Source organism: Saccharomycodes ludwigii, chromosome I (assembly GCF_020623625.1).
Source record: "Saccharomycodes ludwigii strain NBRC 1722 chromosome I, whole genome shotgun sequence".
Classification (NCBI taxonomy): Eukaryota; Fungi; Ascomycota; class Saccharomycetes; order Saccharomycodales; family Saccharomycodaceae; genus Saccharomycodes; species Saccharomycodes ludwigii.
In genome coordinates this window covers 163929-187215 of record NC_060200.1, presented here as the reverse complement: position 1 = coordinate 187215, position 23287 = coordinate 163929, and the positions used below count along the sequence as shown (strand labels likewise).

Below are 23287 nucleotides of genomic sequence, written 5' to 3'. Positions count from 1 at the left end.
ATAAGGTACAACCCATTAATTGTTTCTTTATGCCTTAGGTTATAACATCTTCACATAGATATCTAAATACGAAAGCGAATTCAAAACCAAAAATCATTCCTTAAAATAGAATATTATTAAAAAGTCAAATAATATAAGCTTTTTCCATGAAGCAAGAAATCGTTCAAAAACAATTTAATAAAACTGAAATGTATGATACTAATAATGCCAACGACCCCCTAGAAAATGAAATGAACCCATTAAAACTGCCATCATCCCCTGTATCTAATAATTTTACACATATAAGGTATCAAAGATTGGTTGAAGTTTGTGAAAGAGCATTACATCAAGTTTTGAAAAATTTACAAGATTTTACTAAAGTGCGGTACTGTTATCCGAATTATGCCATTACACACCAACAGGATTTAATAAATTGTCAACAACAGATTGTAGAATTGTGGTATCAATTGTGTTCAAACGAATTTCGGGAAATATTTCAAGAAAGGCAGCTGGAACAAAAGCTAAACGAGCTAGATGATCTCATAGAAGTTGCAAAGAAAAAAAAATATGAATATTTGGCCCAAGAGGAAGTTGAAGAGGAAAAAGATGCAAAGGAACGATATAATAATAATAATAATAATAATAATAATAAAGAAGTGCACACCTTTCACGATAAAAAGTTATCCTTTGATGCAAAAAAGTCTGAACAACTTGAAGATATCAGCAAAATAACTCCAAAGGAAATAGTAAATTTTTATAAATTTCAAGCTAATAAAAAACTAATAAAAAATTTAAAGGAAAAATTGGACAATCTAACTCAAAACAATAAACAAATGTTACAAGAGATTAATGATTGCTTTAAAAGAATAGATGATAACATCCAAAGTATAAATGATGAAGTATATGTTAATAAGTTTGGTGATCAAACAAACAGAACCATATCAATAAATGTACTAAGAAGTAATTTAACAACTCTTTTAAATGATCTTAATAACGAATGCGAATAATTGACAAAAAGCAAGTAGACATTGTGTCCTAATAATTTTAGTAATTGTAATAATAAAAAAAAAATAAAGACAAAATAAATAATATTTTTTCAACTATTGATATTTATTTTAATACTGCATAACAATACTAATAATAATAATAATAATAATAATAATAATTACATCGACAAAGTCACAATAATAGGCAAAAATATTCACTAATATTATATAAAATAAAATAATTAAACACATATCCATACATATATATATATATATATTATAGAGGTAAAAGGGAGGGGAAATATATATTTACATAAAAGTAAATATAACGATAACAATTTCTATGCATTATCTAATAAAAGATTGGTAGCATTTTCTAAATCCCAATTACATTTTTCCAAAGCACCTTTAGCCTCTTCCTGGGAAAATCCCATACTACATAATTCTTCAATTGCCAATGATTTTGGTGTAGTAGCAATATTTGGACGATCTAGAACTCTTGGACTTTGTTGCTGTTGGTGAACAGGTAACGGTGTGTGTGTTGGTAATGGTGTTTGGATATTTGAAGCATCATGGAATTGTTGTTCTTGTTGATGGCTATTACCAAATCCAGAAAATAATTGATCCCATTCTTGGTTATCTTTAACTTTTTCTTGTTGCTGTTGCTGTTGCTGTTGCTGTTGCTGTTGCTGTTGCTGTTGCTGTTGTTGTTGTTGCTGTTGTTGTTGTTGCTGTTGTTGTTGTTGCTGTTGTTGTTGTTGCTGTTGTTGTTTCCGTTGCTGTTGCTGAAATGAAACACTACTAGTACTACTAATAACCGGTTGTTGTGCCGACTCAATATGGGGATGTGGTGGAACAACTGGCGAACTAAAATTATCAAAAGGAGCCGCAGTACTTTGAACTACATAATTAGAAAACCCATCATGAGTTTCAAAAGCATGGTCATGCATATCCTCCTCATCATCTGCGTCCTCTATAGCTGCTTGTTGTAAGTCAGCAAAATCATCATGCAGGTTGGTGTTGATGGTTTTAGGGCCAGAAGAAAGTGGAACATTAGTAGGAATAGCCGGTGTTGTATTACCACTCTTAATATTAACAGCACTATAGTGTTGTGCTGTATTTTGTGGATAAGGAGAAGCAGTATAATCAACAGTATCTTGGAAATGATCATCACTACCATTATAAGCATCAGCTGAAGAAGTCGAGTCTTCATCATCATCAATATTCAATTCTTGAATAGGTGGAAATTCTTCATCTATCTTACCACGAGGTCTGCTATTATACGCATTATTGGACAAAAAGGTGTCACCTTCAGGTTCTGGTGTTTTTTGAATGGAATTTGAGCTATCAGAAGTTATTCCACCGTTTTCTTCCATTTCATCTTCTTCTTTGTGAACCCCTAACGTTTTTGGTTGCTGTTGTGGGTCCCAGGAACCTGGAACTTCCGTTGCCAATTCCTGCTCCTCATTAATATTCTTATGATCATCCAGAGTTTCGGATTGTGGTGGATTGTTAAAAGTGGATGAGGTAGTCGACAAATGTTTTGGTACATCTTCTAAAGTACCTTCATCCGGTAAAACGACACCAGAAACAGCAGAAGCAGTGGCTCCTGGTTCAACAGTCGTTGAAGCAGTATTGGATAACGCAGTTTTATCAAAAATTGTGTCAGAGCCACTGTTACTACCATAATTACTTGTTTCATGGGTACGTGCGGCTGAAATTGTAGCAGAAGAACCAACAGTAGCATCCTTAGCTGAATCTTCAAATTTTACCTGACCAGTAGTGGTAGTTTCAGTCTTTGGTAAAGATGATTGAGAAACAGATTCGCTAACAAATTTGTCAACCATGTCGGATTTGGTTTCTGATCTATTATCATCATCAATAATTGGGTTTGAATGTGGAGGGATAACAGATTGTAACCCATTAGAAGAAACAGATTTGGATAAATGCTCCACATTATTCTGAAAAACAGGGTCAGTAGCAGCTGTGACGGTATTAGTAGTATCATTACTAGAACTCACTGCAGAAGCAGCATTACCAGCCATAGCAGTCATAGCAGCAGCAGCAGCAGAAGCAGTGGTGGTGGCATCATTAATTGCATGGCTTCCAATAGAAGGAGAGCTTGGGATTTCACCCATAGCTAACTTCATTTGCTTTTCGGACAATTCGTGCACTTTATGAGCATACTTAATTTGATTTTGTTGCAATTCGTGGTCGGCTTGTTCAAATAATTGTTTTTGTTGGTTTAAGTGGTTGAACATGTCCTGTAACTTGGAAATTTGATCAAAATAAATTTTCTCTTGTTCTTCAATTTGTGCAGTTCTCGATTTTAAATCTGTTTCACGCTGTTTCAATTCTATTTCTTCCTTTTCTACATTTTGTGACTTGGTGACAAACTCTTGATGTCTGGTCTCTAAATTAGCGTGCTGCTTCTCAATTTTGGCTGAATATTCATTTAGCTCATTATGTTTGGTAACAAAAGTTTGAAAATGATCCTCCAATTCTTTGGTTTCTTTTTGCAAATTAGCAACATTCAATTGACTAATCTCCAATTGCTTCTCATTGACGCCTACCATACTTTGTTTCTGTTGTAGTTCCTGTTGTTTGGCGTTTAATTCTTGTTGTAAGGATTGGCTCATAGAATTGAAATTACCAATTTTCTCCTTGATTTGGGAATTAAAATTTTCAATATCCTGTAATTGCTGTTGTACTTCACCTAATTTAACTTCCACGGCATGGTAATTGGTCTCAGCGACTTTTAATTGCTGATTCAATGTCTCAATCTCTTTTTTGGATTGAACTAGCATATTTTCAACCTGCTCTGTTTGTTTAGTTTCTTGTGCATAAGTGGCACGTAAGGAGGCCAATTTGGACTCAATAGTAGTCTTGGTAGCGTTCAATTTTGTCAATTCCTGTTCCGCATTAGATTTTCTTTCCTTTAGTTGAGTGCTTTGATGTGATAGGCTACCAACTTGGTTAGATAAATTGGCTAGGTCAGTAGTAGCTTGACTCAATTTTAGCGAAGTATTTGTGTTTTGAGCCAATAAATCGTGGTTTGCTGCTTTAGAAACCGTTTGATTTGGCAAGGACAATGAGGCAAAATTAGGAATATTTGGTAGTTTCGATCGATATGCCGAACTAGTATTAGGAGGGATAGCAGTTGAAGAAGGAACATTAACGGTAGAACTCAATCCAGAAGTTGCATGGTTTTGTTGTTGTTGTTGCTCCTCTTCTTCTTCTTCTCTAATAATGTTTTGACCAAAAGTAGATTGTGGTTTAAATTTCCGATATCCAGTCGCAGTACTGGTTAATGGAGCTGTGGCCGTATTTGTGGTTGTTGGGGCACCACCGGTGCTGGAGGAAGTTAAAGGATAATTTTGCTGAGATGGTTGTACTGACTTTTGCTGAGAGAAAGAGGAATCCAAGGCCAATAAATCATTTAAAGAGCTGTTGTTTGTTTGCTGTGGACTAGTAGTTGTTGTTGCTGCTGTAGTAGCAGTAGTAGTATTGTCGTTATTGATCGCATTGTGTAGCCCTAAAGCTGGAGAGTATAACAATTGGTCAGGAACTACATCTGGTAACTCAACACCGCTATTTTTCTTTTGAATCAAAAACATAGCAATAGCAAATTCCAGCTTGGAAAATTCAGCATTATTGTGAATATCCGCCAAATCCCAAATTGTAGCCAAAGTATCTTGACTTAAGGAAGAAGTTAAAAAAAATGGAACCAGTACAGAAGCACCTAATAAGCCAGTTTTTTCTTTGTCTAAAGAATCAAAAATGGAATCAAATTGTTGTTTTTTTTCACTGGTTATAATCCAATCAGAAGAAGCATTGTTAAATGAACGTCTAATCATGGATGAATTTCTAGCTAGACCGCCTGGAACAGCAGCACCACTACCTGTGGAAACAGGAGACATGGTACTGTTGTTATTGTTGTTATTGTTGTTGAAGGATGAACCAGTTGAGTTAACACTCAATCTACGGGATAAAGGTGGTTGAGGTGTGTTATTTGTAACGGAAAATACTTGCTTATTAACATGTTCCCATAAATTATTGGGCAAAACACTGGGCAAATTTGGAGAAACAGCTGGATTCCTAGAGACAGTTAATTGGATCAAATACATTGCCATAACAAATTCAGCTTTATTTAACCTACCAGAATTGTTCAGATCAGATAATTCCCAAATATGACCCAAAACTTGAGTCGGTAAATTGGCTTTTAAAAAAATTTCTCTAGCTTTATCACCACCCATCTCAATAGCACCATTACAAGATCTATCGTATAACTGAGAAAATTTAGAAATATCATGTGACGATGGAAGAGGAATATTCGTGCCGCTAGTTTGGACATTTATTGGGGTGGTATTAGAAGGAAGTGATTGCTGTTGTTGTTGTGATTTATTACCGCCATTGAAGTTCGGCAAACGAGGTGAGGGTGTAGAATATAAATTAGGGGAAATAATAGAACTTGGGTTGCTTTGAAAATGACCAATTAGTCTACAGCATGCTGCAAATTGGGTGAAATTCAAAAAACCATTGTTGTCAACATCACCTAGACTCCATATTTGTGATAAAGCTTGATTTGGAAGGCCAGATTTGGCAAATAAGGGTCTAACTGCTTCACCTGTAACAATTCCTAGTTGTTCTGGATCTAATTCGTTGAATTTCGCCTTATAAAAAGAATTTTCGTCCTTAGACAAAGGTACGTGAAACGAAATATTCGTTGACATTCAGAGTATATATGTTGCAGTTTTAATGTTATTATTATTTTCTTGGGTGGGTTTATTAGTAAATAGATTGTATCTTATTACTTGAAAAAAAAAAAAAAAAAAAAAAGATTTAAAAAAACGAGTAAATAATTGAATTAATTGAAAAGGAAAAGGAATTAAAACAAATCAACAAGTTAGCAAAATATTGTTTATTAACAGGAGGTGTATTGGAAATATCTGCCAATTTTCAAGTAAGTGATTTAAGTTGTCGATTCAATATTATAATTGTTATAGCAGAAAAATACGCAGACAAGTCAAGTTTGTTATCCGGGTTAGACATAGAAAGATATGCTGTATTATTTATTTCATTTTCTTTTTTGTATGGAAGGGGCAAATTTAGAAAAGAAAAGAAAAGAAAAGAAAAGAAAAGAAAAGAAAAAACACGTGTAATAAATATCACCCTTTTTGTTTTTTTTTTTGAAAAGGAAAAAAAGATAATCCGTTATAAAGTTGATAACTGCGATATAAGAAACTGGTTAATAATTATTACTTGTATCGTCATCATCATTTATTTTAATGGGAAAAATAAAATGAAATAGAAACGAGTGATGAAATAATTGAAAATCAAAATTCAAGTGTTGAAAACTTCTTACTTAAATGTCATTTTTATACATACGTTCTAAATCATTAAGCTCTTCTTAATTTTCCAAATGTTGTTGTCGCCTCTGAAAACTCGGCAATTTTCCCGAAAACTTTGTTTTTTTTTTGTTTAGATAAAGAAAAAAAAAAGCAAAATAAGACTCATCGAAATGCTCAAGCGTGTTTTATACCCTATCTTCTATTACTTAACTCAATTTCAAAATCATAAAAATAAATGATGCAAAAGTGAAAATTTAATACTTTTTTAAAATATTAAATTTCAACTTATTTTCACTTATTACAGATTTTGATTTATATATATATATATATATATAAAGAAAGGAAGAAAAAAATAAAAATAATAAAAATAATAAAAATAAAAATAATAAAAATAAAAATAAAATAAAAATAATAAAAATAAAAATAAAAATAAAAAAATAAAAATAAAAACAAAAATTCAACCAGCAAATGACTATGGTAGATCAACAAAATATTATTTCAAATACAAAGCAACCCTCAATCTACGCTTCCACTGAACCATCCATATCTGCATTTAATTCACCAACCTATTCTCCACAATTAGTTGAAGGTGTGAAATCTGTTTTAATCATCGGTTCTGGTGGCTTGTCTATTGGTCAAGCAGGTGAATTTGACTATTCTGGCTCTCAAGCCATCAAAGCCTTAAAAGAATCGAATTTAAAAACTATTTTAATTAATCCAAATATTGCGACAAACCAAACTTCCCTAGATTTGGCTGATATAGTATACTATTTACCAGTTACTCCGGAATATATTACTTATATTATTGAAAAAGAAAGACCAGATGCTATATTGCTAACCTTTGGTGGTCAAACCGGTTTAAACTGTGGGATTGCTTTACATGACCAAGGTGTTTTAGCTAAATATAATGTAAAAGTTTTGGGTACTCCAATCAAAACTTTAGTTACATCTGAAGATAGAGACTTATTTGCACAGGCACTAAAAGAAATAAATATTCCTACGGCAGAATCCATTGCTTGCGATACTGTGGAAAGTGCCATTGATGCAGCTAATAAGGTTGGTTTCCCTGTAATTGTTAGGGCCGCTTATGCTTTGGGTGGTTTGGGTTCCGGTTTTGCCAACAACGAGCAGGAACTAATTAAATTGTCTGCACAGTCTTTGGCCTTATCCCCTCAACTTTTGGTCGAAAAGTCTTTAAAAGGTTGGAAAGAAGTTGAATATGAAGTTGTCCGTGATAGAACCAATAACTGTATTACCGTTTGTAACATGGAAAATTTCGACCCATTGGGTGTTCATACTGGTGAATCCATTGTCGTTGCTCCTTCTCAAACTCTAACAGATCAAGAATTTCATATGTTAAGAACCGCAGCAATTAAAATTATCAGACATTTGGGTGTTGTTGGTGAGTGTAATGTTCAATATGCTTTACAACCGGATGGTTTAGGTTATAGAGTTATTGAGGTTAATGCACGTTTATCTCGTTCCTCCGCGTTGGCTTCGAAAGCTACCGGTTATCCACTAGCTTACACCGCCGCTAAGCTTGCATTAGGTTACACATTACCAGAATTGCCAAACCCGATTACGAAGACTACTGTTGCTAATTTTGAGCCAAGTTTAGATTACATTGTTACCAAAATGCCAAGATGGGACTTATCCAAATTCCAATTTGTTGATACTAATATTGGGTCATCTATGAAATCCGTGGGTGAAGTTATGGCCATTGGTAGAACATTTGAGGAGAGTATTCAAAAAGCCATCAGAGAGATCGATCCCAAGTATATTGGGTTCCAAGGTTCTGATGAATTTGGTGATAAACTAGATGATATTCTAGCAAACCCTACTGACAAAAGATGGTTGGCTGTTGGTCAAGCTTTGTTGGTTGAAAACTATAGTGTTGATAGAGTTCATAACTTAACTAAGATTGATAAATGGTTTCTATACAAGTGTATGAACATTGTTGAAATGTACAAATATTTACAGAACCAGGTGAAAAATCTAGATTCATTAACGCCAGAGATTACTTTGAAAGCTAAAAAATTAGGTTTTGCAGATAAACAAATCGCCAAATGTTTGAATTGTCACGAGTTGGAAGTTCGTTTAAAAAGATTAAGCTTTAAAATCACACCATTTGTTAAAAAAATAGATACGTTGGCTGCAGAAATTCCAGCCTCTACTAATTATTTGTATACTACTTATAATGCTACCAAACATGATATAGATTTTGATGATCATGGTATTATGGTTTTAGGTTCGGGTGTTTATAGAATTGGTTCCTCTGTTGAATTTGATTGGTGTGCAGTTAACACTGCTAAAACTTTAAGGGAATTAAACAAGAAAACCATCATGATTAATTACAATCCAGAAACTGTATCCACTGATTTTGATGAGGTGGACAGATTATATTTTGAAGAATTATCTTTGGAAAGAGTTTTGGATATCTATGAATTAGAACACTCCCAAGGATGTATTATTTCTGTTGGTGGGCAATTGCCACAGAACATTGCTTTGCAATTGTTGGAAAATGGGTGTAAAATATTGGGTACTGACCCAAGAGATATTGACAAAGCTGAAAACAGACATAAGTTTTCCTCTATTTTAGATTCCATTAAGATTGATCAACCAGCTTGGAGCGAGTTAAGCAGTGTTGAAGAAGCCAAAGTATTTGCCAAAAAGGTTGGGTATCCGGTTTTGATTCGTCCAAGCTATGTTTTAAGTGGTGCAGCCATGAGCGTTGTTATCAACGAACATGAGTTAGAAGCAAAGTTGAAAAATGCAGCAGATGTTTCTCCAGATCATCCAGTTGTTATGTCCAAATTTATCGAAGGTGCTCAAGAAATTGATGTTGACGCCGTTGCCCATAACGGCAAAGTTGTTGTACATGCTATTTCTGAACATGTGGAAAATGCTGGTGTTCATTCTGGCGATGCAACTTTAATGTTACCCGCTCAAACTTTAAGTAAAGAAGTCAAATCAAGGATGAAAGAAATTGCTGACAAAGTTGCTGGAGCATGGAAAATCAACGGTCCATTTAACATGCAGATTATCAAGGACAGTAACAATAACTTAAAGGTAATTGAATGTAACATCAGAGCCTCTAGATCATTCCCATTTGTTTCTAAAGTTTTGGGTGTTAATTTTATTGAAGTTGCTGTTAAATGTTTTTTAGATAGAGCAGAAGTTTCTTCTATACAAGACGTTGATGATGACAAATTGGATTATGTTGGTGTAAAATGTCCACAATTCTCTTTTACGAGATTAGGTGGTGCAGATCCATATCTAGGTGTTGAAATGGCTTCTACTGGAGAAGTTGCCGCATTTGGTCGTAATTTAATTGATAGCTATTGGACTAGTATTCAAAGTACCATGAATTTTCAAGTCCCATTACCGGGTAGTGGTATTTTGTTTGGTGGTGATAAGAGTAATGTTGAAAACTTGAAATCTATTTACAAAATTTTTGCTAATATAAATGGTTACAAATTATATGTTTGTGATGAAGAAACGTTGGAGATGTTAAATGGTGATAATAAAGACGGGGGATTGACAATTATTGATCTACCTTACCATGACAAAAGAAAATTGCGTAGTTTTTTTAAGGACAATTCTATTAAATGTGTCATAAATTTGACTCGTGAAAGAGCAGAAACAGTTGAAGATAAAGATTATATTATGAGAAGAAGTTCCATTGATTTTGGCATTCCGTTGTTCAATGAACCACAAACTTCCAAACTTTTTGCTCGTTGCTTATCGGAAAAAATTGCACAAAAGGTTAAAATTTTGGATAGCAATGAAGTTATAATCCCCACCGAGGTTGTTTCTTGGAATGAATATTTAAAACGCTAAAGTGTTAATTCAAATTTCCACTATGTATTTTGTTTTTTTTTTTTTTCCTCTTTGTACAATAATAATTAACTTATCTAATAATTTTGGAATATTCTCTTTTATATTTTGTATTATAATATTAAAATTATTTTCTTTAAATAATAATACAAACTGGGTGACCGAGCAAGGATTAAACATTTAATGCTATATGAAGTAAGTAATGAAAGGTTTTACACAATATGCCTATATCATTGGTATGAGTACGTTGATGTTATATATAAGATATTATTAATTTTAGTCTCTGAGTGAGGCGCCTAAAAGCAAGTGGGAAAAATAACAAACACCCAATTAAATTCTTTACATTATATATAAAAAAATGGAAAAAAAAAAAAAAAAAAAAAAACACATATGCATAACAACTATATATAAATTAAATACACAAATTGATGGAGAATAACATTAGTTCATGGAACTACCCAATTGTTCATTACCTACATAAGTCCAACCACCAAACTGCTGTTGGACAGATTCGCTTAAATAATCATTAACCACACTATCCACCGGTCTTTCCTTAGTAAATTCAGAGTCGAAATTAGAGGTATCCATGGCATTAGCCACAGGTGGCTTATAAGGTGGGATGTAACCCTTCATCATTAATCTTTTCCAACTTAATTGACTGAAAAAGACATGTTGTTTAATCTGTTCGGCACCACTAGAGCCTAATCTCTTCTTTGGATCTCTATTTAATAATTTAATCAACAAATCTTTTGCGTTTTCATCGAATCCTTCAGGAAATCTTAAAGGTTCTTGTAAAATCTTTTTATACATTGTAGGAACATCTTCATCGTAATATGGAGGCAACCCAGTTAACATCTCGTACAATAAGACACCCAATGTCCACCAATCAACAACCCTTGTATAACCATCACCTAGTAATAATTCAGGCGCTAGATATTCTGGTGTACCACAAAAAGTGCTAGTTTTGTCTTTATCCTTCATATCTAACTTACATAAACCAAAATCACACAAGGCTATGTGACCTTGATAATCTAATAGAATATTTTCAGGTTTCAAATCTCTGTAAATCACATTTAAGCTGTGTAAACTTTCTAAAGCACACAATAGCTCGGCAGCATAAAATCTAGAACGAGACAAGCTGAATCTCCCCTCTCTTTGTAAATGATAGAACAATTCGCCACCATTAATGAAAGCTAGTACCAAATACAATTTTTCCCTGGATTGGAAAGAAAATTTTAGCGGAACAATGAAAGGGTTATTAACCCTTGCTAAAACTGTTCTTTCTGCTAAAGTATGTGTAACTTCTGAATTCGATACAATATATGATTTTCTGAGTGCTTTCAAAGCATAAATTTTATTGGTATCCTTCTTGCGTACTTGCATAACTTTGCCGAATGAACCTTTTCCAATGACTTTTAACAATTCAAAATCGTCAATGGATAATTTTTTGGAGGTTACTGGCTTATAATCTATGCTAATGTTTAATCTACTTTTATTTTCTTCCAAAACAATCCATTTATGGTTATAAATTCTAATATTGCTTTGAGAAGTAAAATGTAGATTCAATGGTAGATTGAATGAGTCCAAATGAATGTCTTGGTTGTTTATAATTTTATCCAACATATCTCTAACATGATTGGGGAAACGTTTTTTTTTCTGTAAGATGTCTGGTGGTAGTAAAATAGATGGGATTCTGCAAAAAACATCAATTTTTAAAAATGGCAAAGGTCTGGTTACATCAAAGGTACTAATTTTATTAAAAACCGGATGATAAATTGTACCAGATTCTGGTTCAATTGTAGCAGTAGTATTATCAAATTCAATGGTGAAATAGATTAACGGATTCAATTCTGCAGAACCTGGCAACGTAATAGTTGCTGGAATAAATTTTGTTGCAACGTTGCCACTAATTTCCTCGTTAACATTGTTGTTATTCCCATTATTGTCACTATTGTTGTTGTTGCTGTTGTTGTTGTTGTTGTTGTTGTTGTTGTTGTTGTTATTGTCGTCGTTGTTGTCGTTACTAGTACCGTTATTGCTATTTGTGGTTTTACTGTCATTAATGTTCATGTTATTATCTTTAATACTATTATTATTAGCTGTAGAAATATTACCATTATTACCATCCAGATTATCAGAAGTAAAATTACCACCTTTGCTGTCGTTATTAATATTATTTCCAAAATTATTTGATATATTTGCGTTATTATTGTTTGTGGCAACATTGATACCTCCAGTATTTGAATAATTGTCGTTACTTAATAAAACATCGCCAAGATTATCATTTTTATCGCCATCCTTATTAGTTAACGATAAAGATTCCATATATTTATTCAAATTATCTAACAAGGAAACTTGATTTTGCTGGGAATCTAATAATCTTGATAAAATAGGCTGGTTATAAGAAATGGGAAATGGTAAAATAAAATTATCACCTGAATATATTTTAATGGTCATAATACCACGTAAACAGGTGCTTGTGGGAGTGTTAAATAATTCATTATCATTGCGGGGTTCTACAGTTTCATTGGAATTCAATGGTGGAATTGAATTATTGTCGGTTAAAGCATGGTCTACTTTATTAGTACTGTTGTTATTACCTGCTGTTATAGTACTACCATGTTCTGCATAAAGATTATTTAAGTTAGCATTAATACTTTTGTTAACATTTACTGAGGATGAAGAAAAATTATTGGAAAAAGTGGAAATAGCTGAAGAAGCACCATTATTGTTAGCATTGGACACACCAGTACTACTACTAGTGGTCGTTGTTCCAGTGCTATTACTGTTGGTGGTAAAGGTGCTATCCATAGATGGCCTAGCAGAAACACCAGTAAAATTAGAATTAGAAACAGAAGGTGCTACAGAAGTAGGAGTGGCTACAATAGTTTGTTTTCTACTGCTATTGGTATTTCCTGTATCGTAATCGTTGTTAGTTGCAACAATATTGCTTAGTCTTTTCCCAGTACTGTCATTACTTTGATTGTGGTGGTGATTATGATGGTGGTGGTGATGTAAAAAATTGTGAGATGATTCGCTGTTTTTTTCGGAGTTGCCGGTGTTGTTGCTATTATTATTACTTTCAGAATTGGTATTGTTATTATTGCTACTTCCAAAATTAAATTTCTTGCCAATTTTCCATGAGGAAAACATTGTTATTGTTGTTGGTATTTTTTTTTTGTCTCTTTTTTGTCTCTTTTTTGTTTGTTTCTTTAAAAAAAAAAAAAAAAAAAAAAAGGTAGATTTTTCTCTTTGTTGTAGATTCAAAAAGGATGATAGGTATGTCTTATATATATAAATGTCTTGCAAAAAGAAAAAATTTTTTTTTTTTTCTTTTTTTTTTCAACAGTTGAACATTAAATTTCAAAACAAGATGTAGATATAATATACATTTGATTAAAAAATAAGCCCAGTAAGTTTAAAAATAGTCACAACGCCTTCAACTTAAAGAGAAAGACAATATTTAAATATCTTATTTTTAAAACAGCAAAAAATAAAAATAAATAAAAATAAATAAAATAAAAAAAATAGGAGGCATAGCACGCATAACGGAAGCCATACAATTGAAAAGAAGGATCATGTGCATGTTTCAAGTGGTTTTGTTTACCGACAATTTGATGGTTCGGCATACGGACTTTTGAGTTATGGATGTTACTATTATTTGTTTATTTTCTATTCTGGGAAAAAAGTTTTTTAATGAGATTGATTTCCTCTTGAGGAAAATCCAACATTTGATTTCTAAAAATAAACAATTAACAACCAAACTTTATATTTTCCAACTTAATTGCATATCATCTTAAACGCTCGTATTATTTGTCGTGTTGTTCGTAATTATTTCAAAAGAAATGAGACAATGAAAAAATAAAAATAAAAATAAAATTAAAATTAAAATTAAAATTAAAATTAAAATTAAAATTAAAATTAAAATTAAAATTGTTCCCGAAACATATCCGGTAAAACTAATTATAAATATAAAATCTTACAAGTCGTTAATTAATTGATTTTATCTATCAAGTCTTTCTATACACCATTCTGAACATCCAACTACTTCATGTGTTTATTACTACTAAAGTACATTGCATAAGAATTAATTAAATAAATATACAACTGAATTGAGTTAAACAATGGATGAATCTGAGTTTTACAATGATTTATCTGCATATGAAGATTATTATGACCGTTCTAACGACTATGGTCATACTGAGAATGATACCACTTTAAATGTGGAAAATGATTTAATAAATGAAGAATTATATGAAAGAAATGTGATAAACAAAGATGATAAAATAGTACTTAAACCAATTGATAACGAGAGAAGAGGATATAAAAGAAATTTTGAGGAGGAAGGTTATATGGGCAACGGTTTGGCTGTAAATAATAGTAAAAGGAAACATACCTCAAAAAAAGGTATAATATAAATTATTTGATATTTAGTACGACGGATATATTCGGACTAGTGGTAGAAAACGGGGGAGGGGGAGAGGGGGAGATAAAGACAGAGATGTTTGAGATTGAAGTCCGTAAACCGAAGTTGCGAATGAGCGAGTGGATTTGAGACTAAATAAAAGAGGGGAAAATGAAATAAAAATTGAGGGTTTATTTTATAAAATTTTGTACAATTTTAATTATGGAAGTTTATCGTGTTATTTAATAAATAAACATAACCTCACTTTTTTTTTTATTTTTTTTTTCTTGATGTAATTTCTTGTTATTGTTATTGTTATTTATCTCAAAGGAAAATAAACAAAAGAAAAATAAAATAAAATAAAATAAAATATAGGGAGGGGAAGGGTTGCTATATAATTCTTGTAATTGTATACCTGTAAGCTTTTATAAATTAAATTAAATTAAATTAAATTAAATTAAATTAAATTAAAAATATATGAAATAATAACAGATGGTTAAATCAATTTAAAAGGTCTCTGCTAGTAACATACTACCTTGAAAAAAAAAAAAGGAAAAGAAAAAGAAGAAGAAAAAAAGAGAAAAAAAAAGGCTTCAACAAATAACTATCACTAAATAAAACCAAAAGTATAAATGCAGAAATGGGATTGTGTTCATCGAAAAGCTCAACTATAAATTCGACAACAAGTGACAAACAGCATCAAAATAATCAACATACTAAGGTTAAAAATACCAATGTTGCTAATATAAATCCTAAAGAAAAAGACATACCCCACTCTAAAAATAAAGTACCTGATAATACTAATACAGAAAAGCAACTGCAATCAAATCATCCCATTCCAAAAAAAAAGGATCAAAATGATACGGCTTCTGTAGCTAAGAATATTGATAATGATAAAAATAACTCAAGCTCCCTAAATACAACTGAAAATATTATTGTGACAAACTCTAATAACAACAATGCTTCCAAGAATAAAAAGCTTGCACAAAATGCCACTGCTATCAGAAAACAGTCTACTAACAGTAGTAGTGGCAGCTCTACCAACAAACTAACGGTTCATCCATTGAAAATGTTACTATTGGGATCTGGAGAAAGTGGTAAATCAACTATATTGCAACAATTAAAAATTTTACATCAAAATGGGTACACCGACAAGGAGTTAATGGCATATAGGCCCTTTATTATGGATAATATTATAGAAATTGGTAAAGATTTGATTCATGCAAGAGATTTATTTGGATTGAACGATTACACAGATGATGACTATAAAATTTATATAAATGGTCGTGGGAAAACGGACATCACTTATGATGAACTTAGGAATTCCATAATTGATTTTCAACTGTTTAATTTATCCTCGGTTATTAAAAATGAAGAAGATGGAGAGGAAGTACGAGCAAACACAACTACCACAGAAATTATAGAAAGTGAAAAGTTTATTCTTTTTATTAAAAATTTGGATATTTTATGGTGTTTACCTTCCACAAGAAAACTTTTGAATGATCCAATGAAAAAAAGTCAATTTTACTTGATGGATAACTCTGGTTATTTTGTTAAAAAGTTGGTTTTAACTTCAGAAATATTAAATGTAAATTATAAACCCTCATTAACTGACATATTAAATTGTAGGAAAAAAACTACAGGTATCCATGATACTATAGTCAATATGGACGATAATTTGGTATTGCACATTTATGATGTGGGTGGGCAGAGAAATGAAAGGAAAAAATGGATTCATTCCTTTGACAAAGTTTCTATCATCTTATTTTGTGTCTCGCTAAGTGAGTATGATCAAACTTTAGCTGAAGATAGTTCTACAAATAGATTAGAAGAATCTTTAGTTTTATTTGATTCCTTAGTCAATAGTAGGTGGTTTACTAACTGTTCAGTCATCTTGTTTTTAAACAAAATTGATTTATTCGCCGACAAAATTACAAAAGTTCCTTTATCCAACTATTTCCCAGACTATACCGGTGGTCCTGATATTAATAAAGCAGCAAAATATATTTTATGGAGATTCCTTCAACTAAATAAGGTAAATCTAAATATATACCCTCACATTACACAAGCTACTGATACCAGTAATATTCAACTAGTCTTTGCAGCTGTTAAAGAAACAGTATTAGAAAATAGTTTAAAGGACTCCGGTGTATTGTGATATACTTTTTTTTTTTTTTTTGGAAGAAAGAGGGGAAAAAAAATTTATAGATATTATATATATATATATATATATATATGGCCAGCAGTTTATTATTCTTATTCTTCTTCTCTTTGTTATTATTATTACCACTATTTTTTTTCATTTTTTTGCTCTTTTTTTTTCTTTTCAAATGTTTTTGATATGGTATATATATATACATTGTAATATTTTTGACATTTTTGACCTTTTTTTTTTTTTTTTTTTTTTTACATAACAGAAGGCTCCAGTATTGAGAAAACTTAAAAAGAAAAAAGGATTACTACAATTCACACAAGTGGGGAAAAAAAAAAAAAAAAAAAAAAATTATACGTATATATATATATATTACTTTTATTATCAAAATACTAACATCAATAGTAATAATAAACTATTATATATAATCGCATTCATTAATTTCGACAAAATAACTGCGATGCTCTTTAACATGGAACCGTTCTTGTATAGACGGATGTAAATCCAACAAGTTTTTTCTTCTTGATCCTTCTTTTTCATCACCTTCATCTTTGTCTTCCTTTATCCCCAATATCTCGTCTTCGTATTTTTCGTCTTTATCTTTACTTCTGCCAATATATCGCAAATCTTCAAGCTCCTGAGGTAAATCAGGTTTAGTAATTACTACTTCTAAACCAGCATGCTTATAGTAGTATGGGGGTAACCTAGGCACATAATCTCTTTCATTAGTAATTCTAAAATATCCTTTTCCTAGAGAAAATATCGTATCTTTTTTATCACCAGATTCAATTTGAGTATGATTATCATTTAAATTACTATATGCACCAAATTTATGCTTTAATATATAATCTATTTGATCTGTTTTTAATAATTTATCAACCCATTCAACCATATCATTATTAAACATTTTAGGTTGTCCATAAGTTAGAATTATAGGCTGAAACCCTCTAAGTTTAAACTCAATTCCAGCAATTAAAGCCACCGCAGCACCCAAAGAATGTCCCGTTATAACTATCTGATAGTCGGGATACTTTTTGAAAACTTTTCCTATTTTGTGTAAATACCGAGGATGTAAACTTTTCAAAAAATTATTAAAACCATAATGTATTTTACAATTCCCACATGGCGGTATCTCACCTCTATTAACCAACTTTTCATATTCATCATATGAATAAGGTTTATACTTTGTTGGGAAAATGGACAAATCTTGCATCCAATCATATCTTGTAGCTGACCCTCTGAAAACCAACATTACTACTTTCCTAAAATGATCAACTGCAATGTATCCAGTTCCCAAGTGAAAAAAATTATCTGCTCTTATAACTAATTCAATTGTGGTATCATATAATGTAGGGTTCGATTCAATGCTTGAGCAAAATTTCAATCTTGAGGGACACCCTCCATCAGATAGAAATTTATTTTGTTTCAATCCATCATCAACTATACATGCCGTTAACAAACATATTTTGCTAAAATATAATAGTTCCTCATAATCTAATTCAGACAAGTCAAAATTGGAGGCTACTTGAAGAATATTATCCTGCTTTTTAGTATCATTATTTGCTATACTTATGTTTGTACATGAGACGACAGTACAAAAAGTGGAAAATACTAGAAGTATAAGTCTAATAGTATTAAATTTGAATATCATGGTGTGTGTTATAGTAATAAAAATGTTACTATCATTAGTTGAGAACAGGTGGTAAACTTAGATAGGTAGCATACCTGTTTTATATAATTTTGAAACATCAAACTATTTCCTTTCTTTCTTTCTTTCTTTCTCTATTTTTTTGTTTTACAAAACAAATAAATGAGAAAAATAATCGCTGTCACTTTTTGTGTCAATTAAATATTGTATCATTTTGATTCGCAATAGATAAAAAAAAAAAAAAAAAAAAAAAGAAAATAAAAAAGAAAATAAAAATATAACTTAATTATACAAATATTAATAAAATTTTATTTACAAAAAAAAAAAAAAAAAATTAAAATAGTCTATAAATAAAACAATCAAGCGTCTTCTAAGACAGCATTACCCTTTGGAGAATCATGCAATGATCTATTATATCTAGTCAATTCAGCATCTTCAACATCTTCTAAAACAGGCGATAATGATCTACTTCTTGACTCTACTTGCGATTTGGTAACCCTTCTAGAGTTTCTTTCGCTGGCATCAAGTCTTTCTCTATGAAAAGATTTACCATTGTCCATACTAGTATTATTTCTATAATCACTCAATTTCTCACTCAACAATTTTTTTTCTTTCTGCAACTTTTCTTGGACATCTTTCTGTTTAGCATCTTTAACTTTTGATTTTGACATGTTAGTTTCACATGTCTTTTTAATTTGTTCTGTTTCTTCCTTTAATCCTTCAGACATCCCTTTTTTTGGGGAAATTTCTTGTATTGGGGCTCTTTGCTGTGTTTTCTTTTTTAAAAATTTGTTTTTTCTTTTTTGTTCTTGTTTTAATTTTTTTGAATCCTTCTTCTGTTCTTTCCGTTCTTTTTCAATTTTTTGGGAGCTTAGTATTTCTTTCTTGTCTTTGCATAAAACTAATATTAAAGCAGCCTTATCTTTTTCAGGACCAACTAAGTTCAAACTTTTGACAGAAAAATCGCTGTAACAATCATCTAGTTTAAATATTTTAATAATAGAACCATCAGAAGCATTTTCTATTAATAATTCATTTCCCTCATGGTTCAATGTTAATTGGTAAGAAGCAAATAGTTTGCGGGCAACTTCGGTGCCAACCTTGTCCATATCTAATATATCTAAAACACGATCTTCATTAATATAATAATTGCCGAAAAAATCGCTATCATAAAACTGTTCTCTGTTTGGATGGCTCAAGATATGCTTTTCAACTATTTTAGAAAATAATCTTGATGGCACTTGCTTATACAACGATAAAACACTCTCAGAATTACCTTTTTTGAATTCATAAGTGAAGGGTGCCGTCACTTTCTCTTGTTCTTGTCTTTTCCTGTAATAGTTTTTAGAAATGGGAGGACAGGAAAGCTGTGGTGAGAATGGATCACAGTAGGTATTTATGCTTCTTTGTGGGAAAACTGGGATAGTGGTAGCAAATGGGAACATTGTTAATATTTGATTTTATATATTCGTTATTGTTGTTGTTATTGTTATTGTTATTGTTATTGTTTTTTGTTTATTAGTATTACTATTATTATTATTATTATTATGATTTATATATAACAGAGATAGAATTAAAAAAAATAAAAAAAATAAAGCTAAATATCTTATAAGACTTTATCTTTTTATATTCTTTTTCTGAGTATGAAAATATATTTTTTTTTAATTCAGGTCTGTGTGACGCGTGTCAAAAAAGAATAAAGAAGAAAGAGAAAGAATGTTCTAGATCATTCTATTCCTTTCTTTTCTTTTCTTTTTTGACACGCCAAAACAAACAAAAAGGACAAGGCGCATAAATAGCGCCACTAAAATAATGTCATACCAAAAAAAAAAAAAAAAAATTATTCTAGTTAAGGAAATAGAAAATATTATGTATTTCTCTGGAACATTCTTGAATCTTCTGCAAATATCTATCTATCTATATATTGATATTAAACCAAATAAAATTATATTTTTATAATGTATTCGTTAATGTTAACCATTGTACATATATAAATTATTACGTAATTATTTCAATTAAAACATTAATAAATGTGGTAACCCCCCATAGAATAATCATACCTATGCCCATTTTTTTAAATAAATCTGGGGTAATATATGAACTGATATTGGTATCAGATTTATTATTTGAGACCCACAAACAAAATATAATTAGTAATATAATTTGTAAAAATAATGCGACTGAAGATATGACAAAATGCAAGTAAGTGGTTGTATCATTAATTGAAAGTTCCCATTGCGTAGTAAACCCACGGTCGTTAACTATTAAGGCTAGCAAACAATTGAACCCAATACCAACCAAAATATTAATCAGGACTCCTCCAAAACAGGATCTAATTGAAATTATGGCAAATTTTAATATTCTACTACCCAAGTTACTATTATCATGACTGGTATTAAAGCTACTACTAGTATTATTGGACGTAGGTGGTAATTTCTTGTATAATTTTAACATAGCAATATTCGAAAGTAAGTCACCTATCGAGTTGCCCCATGCAAAGAAAGTTATGCCCAATATTGATTCGGAGATACCAGTCAACTTTTGATAAAATGATATAATTTCAATTAAATTATTTGCTAAAATAGAAATCCATATAATACTGTTAAAAATACCAATTACACTTAAAAATTTTAAAATTGTACTAAACTCATTATCCCATAGTAAATCATTGTCAACACCATTATTCTCATTGTCATCATAACTCCCTCTCCCTTGAGAAAAAGAATATTTTGTTCCAACTATGATAGTTTGCCTCATTAATATAACCAAACTGAGTAGTAACAAACCTATTAATGCCCCTCCAAATAGTGATAAAATTAAACTTTTTGAGTTTGCGTGTATAAATTGTGAAATAGACACAAATGAAAAAATAGGCGTAGTTAAAGATTGAATAGCCAATACAATAAATCTGGCTTTAGTTTTAGGAACTGATTTGGAAGTACGCGGAACCGATAATTTTATAGCTATAAAAATGGGGGAAACTACGATAGAAACTATTTGACTAAGTAAACCTTTATTTCGGAACTTTTGGACAGAAATACTCAAATTCTCTGTAAGCTCCTTTAATGTCCTATTATTCCATTTTTTAAATTTTTTATTTACAGACATTATACCATTATTATTTTGGAAAATTATAGGAGGAACTGCATTATTGTTACTTGCATGGGTATAATCATTGTTGCTATCAGTATCATCATTAATATTATTATTATCATCGACATTATCGTGATATGGCTCAAAATTAATTATAGCAGGTGCAGAATTCGCTCTATAATTTCTGTCTTCATTGTTATTTGCACCGTGATTATCATTAAAACCGTTGTCTGAGACATTGATTACCTCAGGCATCGTGTGCGGCCTTGTTCTTTCGTCAACAACATCGCTTAGAATCTTCATGAAATCAGAATAATTTAAAGTGCTTGCTTTTTTAATTGTATCGATTGATAAAGGAGATTTTACATTTATTGATGCATCTGGGGTATTATTATTATTATTATTATTATTATTATTATTATTATTATTATTATCATCATCATCATTATCTACCGTGCGTGAGATATTATCTTCATGATTGTTTACAACATTCAAATCTTGCAAGTCAATAGAAATATCTTGATCTTCATTATCGTCTCTACCTTCTTCCAATTCTAAAATTAATTCTTCTCCTTCCTCACTTGTCGATAGAGCTGTTCGTCCCTTATAAAAGTTGATAAAGATAAAACTGGAATATACGAATAACATTATTAAACAATTTAATATGGAAATACTCCCTTTCAAACAACAATAGAAAATAATTGATACCGAAATCAAAAGAAAAATCAAATCCTGTAACATAGAATTAGTCAACAATTTCAACACCTTGGGGAATTCAAAGTCTCCGTAATCATTAGCTGACAATATATTAGATAATATAACAAAAATTGATCCTAATGCAACACACAAAATCACTCCACTAGATCCTAATACCTCTCCAATAGCCAAAATATCGTTTCCATTTGAGTCCAATGATGAAGGTACTGAAGACAACTGTCTGGCACAATGAAACCATGCAACTATACCCGATAGTATATCTGGTGAAGAATTGCACCATGATAACAATATAGATTTAATTATATTTGATGAGCCACAAAGAAAATTTACATTTGGAGCTAAATATTCAGATGATGTTTGTCCCAAGGCGATAAAACAAACTGATAGATGTAGCACACTTAATGGAATAGAAACAAACTTTGATAATGAATCTTGATATATTTCTATGGGATGATAGAAGTATTCTAAAACGGTATGAATCATTTATATGTAGCAGACTTTTACCTCTTTTTTTTTTTCCTTTTTCTTTTTTCAATATATATATATGAATATAATTATGGCGGTTTATGATGTAATGGATATCCAGTTCATTCAGAGTTTTATTTTTTTAAATACTCTAATAATTACTATGCCATCCCATTTTTTATATTGTTAACTGTAAATAATAGTCTACTTATCAATTACAGAAACCAGGTATAAAATAAAACATAAAATGAGGCTTGGCAGGAGATATACCAGGGGTCAGGTTACAATAGAGACTATATATAGTAAAATTTTAGCTTCCAATTTTTCGTCCTACCATTTTCTCTTTCCTTTGAAAACAAGGAAAAAAAAAAATTTTTTTTTCGAGTCCGAAAATGAACAGAGTTAAGTCCGAGGTTGAAGGGCTAAGGTTCAGATGTGCGATCATCGAAGTATGCTTTACAATTTTAACACTACTGGCTATTTTCCTAGATACGCATAGTTTTAATGCGATTCCTCTTAACTTTATTCATAGGTCAAAAAACATTAAAATTAATTTGTCAAAATTGAACATAAAAATTCATGGATACATGAAAATTTGATTTTCATTTTGGTAATAATTATTATTATAAATGGATATTACTCATAATAACACAA

General features: G+C 31.0%; 9 protein-coding genes across 9 annotated transcripts; 4 read left to right on the top strand and 5 right to left on the bottom strand.

Annotated features, from left to right (window-relative positions):
• Positions 1–146: 146 nt before the first annotated feature.
• On the top strand, positions 147–986 carry NNF1 (MIND complex subunit NNF1; the record flags this gene model as incomplete). Its single annotated transcript, XM_046078811.1, has 1 exon — positions 147–986. The coding sequence occupies one exon, from the start codon at positions 147–149 to the stop codon at positions 984–986; it is 840 nt and encodes a 279-aa protein (XP_045936420.1).
• A 320-nt stretch (positions 987–1306) lies between these two features.
• Positions 1307–5698, bottom strand: EDE1 (Ede1p; the record flags this gene model as incomplete). The annotated part of the gene is made up of 1 exon (XM_046078812.1): positions 1307–5698. One exon carries the CDS (start codon positions 5696–5698, stop codon positions 1307–1309), a length of 4392 nt encoding a protein of 1463 aa, XP_045936419.1.
• Positions 5699–6784: 1086 nt separating this feature from the next.
• CPA2 (carbamoyl-phosphate synthase (glutamine-hydrolyzing) CPA2) lies at positions 6785–10156 on the top strand (the record flags this gene model as incomplete). The annotated part of the gene is made up of 1 exon (XM_046078813.1): positions 6785–10156. One exon carries the CDS (start codon positions 6785–6787, stop codon positions 10154–10156), a length of 3372 nt encoding a protein of 1123 aa, XP_045936418.1.
• Positions 10157–10594: 438 nt separating this feature from the next.
• Positions 10595–13306, bottom strand: SCDLUD_000066 (serine/threonine-protein kinase; the record flags this gene model as incomplete). The annotated part of the gene is made up of 1 exon (XM_046078814.1): positions 10595–13306. The coding sequence occupies one exon, from the start codon at positions 13304–13306 to the stop codon at positions 10595–10597; it is 2712 nt and encodes a 903-aa protein (XP_045936417.1).
• A 971-nt stretch (positions 13307–14277) lies between these two features.
• Positions 14278–14571, top strand: SCDLUD_000065 (uncharacterized protein; the record flags this gene model as incomplete). Its single annotated transcript, XM_046076724.1, has 1 exon — positions 14278–14571. One exon carries the CDS (start codon positions 14278–14280, stop codon positions 14569–14571), a length of 294 nt encoding a protein of 97 aa, XP_045936416.1.
• Positions 14572–15198: 627 nt separating this feature from the next.
• Positions 15199–16716, top strand: GPA2 (guanine nucleotide-binding protein subunit alpha; the record flags this gene model as incomplete). The annotated part of the gene is made up of 1 exon (XM_046078815.1): positions 15199–16716. The coding sequence occupies one exon, from the start codon at positions 15199–15201 to the stop codon at positions 16714–16716; it is 1518 nt and encodes a 505-aa protein (XP_045936415.1).
• A 412-nt stretch (positions 16717–17128) lies between these two features.
• On the bottom strand, positions 17129–18361 carry LIH1 (putative lipase; the record flags this gene model as incomplete). The annotated part of the gene is made up of 1 exon (XM_046078816.1): positions 17129–18361. The coding sequence occupies one exon, from the start codon at positions 18359–18361 to the stop codon at positions 17129–17131; it is 1233 nt and encodes a 410-aa protein (XP_045936414.1).
• Positions 18362–18717: 356 nt separating this feature from the next.
• Positions 18718–19803, bottom strand: BTN2 (Btn2p; the record flags this gene model as incomplete). Its single annotated transcript, XM_046078817.1, has 1 exon — positions 18718–19803. One exon carries the CDS (start codon positions 19801–19803, stop codon positions 18718–18720), a length of 1086 nt encoding a protein of 361 aa, XP_045936413.1.
• Positions 19804–20356: 553 nt separating this feature from the next.
• Positions 20357–22651, bottom strand: ECM27 (Ecm27p; the record flags this gene model as incomplete). The annotated part of the gene is made up of 1 exon (XM_046078818.1): positions 20357–22651. One exon carries the CDS (start codon positions 22649–22651, stop codon positions 20357–20359), a length of 2295 nt encoding a protein of 764 aa, XP_045936412.1.
• Between the last annotated feature and the right edge of the window lie 636 nt (positions 22652–23287).